At 42.6% G+C, this 5,877-nt stretch overlaps 1 protein-coding gene across 1 annotated transcript in view; it reads left to right on the top strand.

The window, feature by feature from the left end:
* slc16a13 (solute carrier family 16 member 13) overlaps positions 1-2,007 on the top strand; it is a 135,099-nt gene extending 133,092 nt beyond the window's left edge. The window contains exon 9 of the mRNA XM_072258468.1: positions 1,828-2,007. Within this exon, the coding sequence (XP_072114569.1) occupies positions 1,828-1,997 (170 nt within the window). The 3' untranslated portion in view covers positions 1,998-2,007. The remainder of the gene's footprint in view (positions 1-1,827) is intronic.
* The last annotated feature ends 3,870 nt before the right edge of the window (positions 2,008-5,877 follow it).

The following is a 5,877-nucleotide window of genomic DNA, read 5'->3' as shown; positions in this document are numbered from 1 at the left end:
TCTAGTTCATGGAGAGGACTGTAGGCACAACACACTGCTGATGGTGAGGTCACACTTGTCCCGAGCAAACATTACCTCCTCAGTTGCCCAAACATTACTGTTTTATTGGTCTGATGTAACTTGATTTTTGGTTTTCACTTTATGATTGTCACATGGATGTAGAGAGAATGCTTTATACAGTGGGAGAGTTTAGGACCAGAGGGCACAGCCTCAAAATACGAGGATGTCTCTTTAGAACAGAGATGAGGAGGGCTTTCTTTAACCAGAGGGTGGTGAATCTGTGGAATTCATTGCCTCAGACAGCTGTGGAGGCCAAATCATTGGGTATATTTGAAGCAGAGGTTGATAGGTTCTTGATTAGTAAGGGAGCCAAAGGTTATGGAGTGAAGGCAAGAGACTATGGACGCCTGTTCATACAGATCAAATCATTACAAGGTGCATTGGGGTAGAACAAGGTAAAACAATAACAATGCAGAATAAAGTGTAAAAGCTACTGGAAAAATGCAGGTAAATGATAAAGTGCAAGATCATAATGAGGTAGGTGGTGAGGCCAAGACCAAGTCTTATTGTACAGAAGTCTGATAAGTGGGACCGAAGCTGCCCTTCAGCCTGATCTTCTGTTCTGGAGGGAGAGGGTCAGAGCCTGTGACCGACAGAGGTGAAGTTTCATGAGCTTGGGGTGCAAAGGTTTTGGGTCTGTGAACCTGGGGTGGAGTACAGAGCATATGCTTGCATAGCCAATTTTGCAAAAGGGCTCTGTGTGTGCCTGAAGTTTTGGAACCAAGCAATTTTAAGTTCCACAGTAAAAGACTAACCACATAATTTGTTTTAATTTGCTGGTGATGCACCAAGAGATCAACCCAGGGTAGGAACTCATCAAAATTTCCAAACCCAATCACTATAATTTATTCACATACATGGGAAGGTTTTCTGTCCACTTTCTCTGTTCCCACCCTTAATAATTCTTCAAGAACTGCTGCATGTTCTAGCTATGGAATGTTTAATGGTTTAAAGGTCTGAACTTGGGGTTGAACAAGGTGTTCAGATCTTGGCGTGTAACTCAGTCCCAAAGACCATTCATTCAAGTGAGTACAAAACATGGTGCTGTGACTAACTTCTCTTTATCTACGATCTGGGAAAGCTTTCAAAACATTGTCTGATCTGTCAATAGAAACAAGCAGGCATTCATTCTACTTAAGTTAGTTAAAAACTTACCAGCTGTGGTCAATCTGACAAGGGAGCCCAGGCGGGAATAGGGGACACTAGAGCTTTGGTCAACACACTGCTTGAAACTATTCCAAGGACCATACTAATGATTTACAAAAATGCATTATATTAGGCAGGACAAACTGGTTAATGAATAACTATGATAAATCTTAGAGTTGAGGATTATGTTTAAATTACTTCCACTAATAACACTGGACAACAACTATTTGGTTTCCTGATTACTTTTGGGTGTATCTTATGGATTTTGGACTGCTGATCATGAAAATCACCATGAAATTTCTGTATCAGGCACTATTTTTTGAAATTGCCGATATTTGTTATTTCAATTCATAATTCAAGTCAGAATAACTGAGGCCAAGATTAAAGAACGCATTTTTGTTGGTCCATAAATCAAACAGATCATCAATAACAGGCAATTTGAAGAACTTCTAGTGGGACTGGAGAAAATCACATGGAAAACATTCAAGAATGTTGTTGAAAATTTTCTTGGCAACTACAGAGCACCAAGCTACGTGCAGCTGGTTGAAAGCATGCTTCAAGCATAGAAAACTATGAAGTGCAACATATCACTAAAGATTCATTTTCTGTGTTCCCATTTAGACTTCTTCCTCCCTGCAACTCTTGACGCTATCTGTGATAAGCATGATGAAAGGTTTCACTGGGACATTGTGGTCATGGAGAAATGGAATCAGGGCAATTGGAATCCATCAATGCTGGCTGATTATTGTTGGGCACTTAAGCAAAAAGCCTCAAACACTGAGTACAAATGAAAACAATCAACAAAACATTTTTAGTTTAATTGAACTATTGCTAAACATCAGCACTCTTATGCATTTAAACAAACTGTATTCAATAAAAGTTAATTTCTTGTTTCTCCAAATTCCTAAGTGCTACAAGAAGTTTGAAATTATATTTGTGTTCAGCTTCAAGGGGTCTATTATAATTAAAAAAAAATTCTCAGGAAGAAACACTTCCTAAAAAATTTGTTGTCCAGTGTAATTGGAGATGTGGAAACAAATGTCCACTCACAATGGCCATTTTATTAGGTTCCTTCTGTACTTGTGTTGTGTAAGTGGCCACTGAGTGCATATTCGTGGTCTTCTGCTGCTGTAGTCCACTTAAAGGTGTGACAAGAGGTGCTCTTCTGCACACTGCTGTTGTAATGAATGGTTATTTGAGTTACTGTCAGCTTCTTGTCAGGTTGAATCAATCTGGTCACTTTCCTCTGACCACTCTCATTAACAAGTCACTTTTGGCCACAGAATTGCCGCTCACTGATGCACTATTCTCTGTAAACTCTAGAGATTGTTGTGCGTGAAAACCCAAGGAGATCAGCAGTTTCTGAGATACTCAAATCACCCCATCTGGAACCAACAATTATTTCACGGTCAAAGTCACTTAGATCACATTTCTTCCCCATTCTGATGTTCGGTCTGAACAACAACCAAACCTCTTGACCATGTCTGTATGCTTTTTTGTAGAGTTGCTGCCACATGATTGTCTGATTAGATATTTGCATTAATGAGCAGGTCTACAGGTGTACCTAATAATGTGGCCACTAAGTGTATGTCACCATATACCACTTCGAGATTCATTTTCTTGAAGGCATTCACAGTAGAACAAAGAAATATAATAGAATACACAAACAATGACTGACAAACAACCAATGTGTAAAAGAAGCAAATAATAATAGTAATAATAATAATAAAGTTTAACTCAATCTGATTACTTACACAGGCACAATCAAGTGGCAAACATCATTCACCGAAAACTTGCTTTAAAATGCAAACTCATAAAAGACACCATACCTTATTAAAAATACAAGTTAGAGTCACACAAATTATATTATGGTTGAACTGCAATTACAGATAGGATAATCTATAGTAACTGTCCAGATATAATAATACAGGATAAATAAGCAAGAACAACTTACTTAAGAGACATAGCCATTCCAAACACACACAACACACAGAAATCAATAAGTGAAAAACACCAGAAATATGCTGAATTAAAAGAGAAAATTGAAAGACTATGGAATATGAACAGGGCATACATTGTCCAAAGAGTAATATCTACATCCCAAGTCACTGCACAATAGCATTGAACAATTAGGCCTACACAGCAATATTTATGTAAATGTTCTGAATGCCATAATTCTAACCACTACTAGAACAGTTTGAAAGTTCCCAGCAATTGAGAAATGAGTGGGCTTGGCTATGCCCGTACCTCAGGTTTTACCAGCTTGTGCTGAGAAAAAATAATAATATTAAAAACAAACAAAAAAATGACTGAATAGGCAATACTGAGAACATGAATTGTGGAGTCCTTGAAAGTGGGTCTATGTGTTGTGGAATGAGTTCAGAGTTGTGCTGAGTGAAGTTATCCACGCTGGTTCAAGACCAAGAGCTTGATGGTTGAAGGGTAATAACTGTTCCTGAACTTGTTCATGTGGGATCAAAAGCTCCTGTACCTTCAAGTAGTGAGAAGAGAGCTTGGACTGGATGGAGGGGATCTTTGATGAAGAGAGCTTGGACTGGATGGAGGGGATCTTTGATGAAGAGAGCTTGGACTGGATGGAGGGGATCTTTGATGAAGAGAGCTTGGACTGGATGGAGGGGATCTTTGATGAAGAGAGCTTGGACTGGATGGAGGGGATCTTTGATGAAGAGAGCTTGGACTGGATGGAGGGGATCTTTGATGATAGATGCCCCTTCTTTGTGCAGCACTCCATGTAAATGTGATCAGTGGTGGGGAAGACTTTTCCTGTGCTGCACTGGGCTGTATCTACTTCTTTTCATAGGCTTTTTCGTTCTTGGGCATTGGTGTTTCCATAGCAGGCTGTGATGCAACCAGTCAGAATATTCTCCATGGTGCAACTATAAAAGTTTGTCAAAGTTTTTCGGAGCAAGAAGGCTGCAAGTAAACGGCTGATTTTTCGGAGCGGAGGGAGTTTCTTACTACTCAGGTTAAAAAGAGGTGAGACTGCACAGACGCGTGACGTCAGCCAGTAGAGCGTGAAGGGTTTAAAAAGAAGACCGCCGCATCCAGCGGGCAGTGGAGTGAGAGGCAGCAGAGTGGTAGGGCTTTGGCTCAACGGGCTTAGGCCTTAATGGGACGAGGCAAGGTAGGTTTACTGGTGTTATTTGCGGAAAGGAGGAAGTATGTGTGTGAGGCCAGTTTTCTGTGCTTGCTGTCAGATGTGGGAGGTCTTGGAGTTTCCCAGCCTCCTGGATGGCCTTATCTGCACCAAGTGTGTCGAGCTGCAGCTCCTGAGGGACCGAGTTAGGGAACTGGAGATGCAGCTTGATGACCTTCGCCTGGTCAGGGAGAGCAAGGAGCTGATAGAGAAGAGTTATAGGCAGGTAGTCACACCGGGGTCACGGGAGACGGACAAGTGGGTCAAAGTCAGGAGGGGGAAGGGGAAGAGTCAGGTACTAGAGAGTGCCCCTGTGGCTATACTCTTGACAATAAGTACTCCTGTTTGAGTACTGTTGCGGGGGGGGGGGAACAGCCTACCTGGGGGAAGTGACAATGGCCGTGACTCTGGCACAGAGTCTGGCCCTGTGGCTCAGAAGGGTAGGGAAGGGGAGAGGAAGGCAGTACTGATAGGGGATTCTATAGTGAGGGGGTCAGACAGGCAGTTCTGTGGATGCAGGAAAGAAACTTGGATGGTAGTTTGCCTCCCAGGTGCCAGGGTCCGGGATGTTTCAGATCGCGTCCAAGATATCCTGCAGTGGGAGGGAGAACAGCCAGAGGTCATGGTACAGATTGGTACCAATGACATAGGTAGGAAAAGGGAAGAGATCCTGAAAAAAAGAGTACAAGGAAATAGGAAGGAAGTTGAGAAGCAAGACCGCAAAGGTAGTCATCTCCGAATTACTGCCTGTGCCATGTGACAGTGAGTATAGGATCAGAGTGAGGTGGAGGATAAATGCGTGGCTGAGGGATTGGAGCAAGGGGCAGGGATTCAGATTTCTGGATCATTGGGACCTCTTCTGGGCCAGGTCTGACCTGTACAAAAAGGATGGGTTGCACCTGAATCCCAGGGGGACCAATATCCTGGCGAGGAGGTTTGCTAAGGATAATGGGGAGAGTTTAAACTAGAATTGTTGGGGGGGTGGGAACTGAACTGAAGAGACTGGGGAAGAGGAGGTTAGCTCACAAATAGAGAAAGCTTGTAGACAGTGTGAGAGGGAGGATAGGCAGGCGATAGAGAAAGGACGCGTTCAGACCGAAGGCTTGAGATTTGTCTATTTTAATGCAAGGAGTGTTGTGAACAAAGTGGATGAACTCAGAGTGTGAATCAGTACTTGGAGATATAATGTGGTAGCCATTACAGAGACTTGGATGGCTCAGGGACAGAAATGTTTACTTCAAGTGCTGAGTTTTAGATGCTTCAGAAAGGACAGGGAAGGAGGCAAAGGAGGTGGGGGAGTAGCACTGTTGATCAGAGATAGTGTCACGGCTGCAGAAAAGGTGAACACCATGGAGGGATTGTCTACGGAGTCTCTGTGGGTGGAGGTTAGGGACAGGAAGGGGTCAATAACTTTACTGGGTGTTTTTTATAGGCCACCCAATAGTAACAGGGATATCGAGGAGCAGATAGGGAAACAGATCCTGGAAAGCTGTAATAATTACAGAGTTGTTGTG

This window comes from Mobula birostris, chromosome 5, assembly GCF_030028105.1.
Source record: "Mobula birostris isolate sMobBir1 chromosome 5, sMobBir1.hap1, whole genome shotgun sequence".
In the NCBI taxonomy this organism is placed as follows: domain Eukaryota; kingdom Metazoa; phylum Chordata; class Chondrichthyes; order Myliobatiformes; family Myliobatidae; genus Mobula; species Mobula birostris.
The sequence above is the reverse complement of the archived record's forward strand: the minus strand, read 5'-3'. Positions and strand labels throughout refer to the sequence as shown.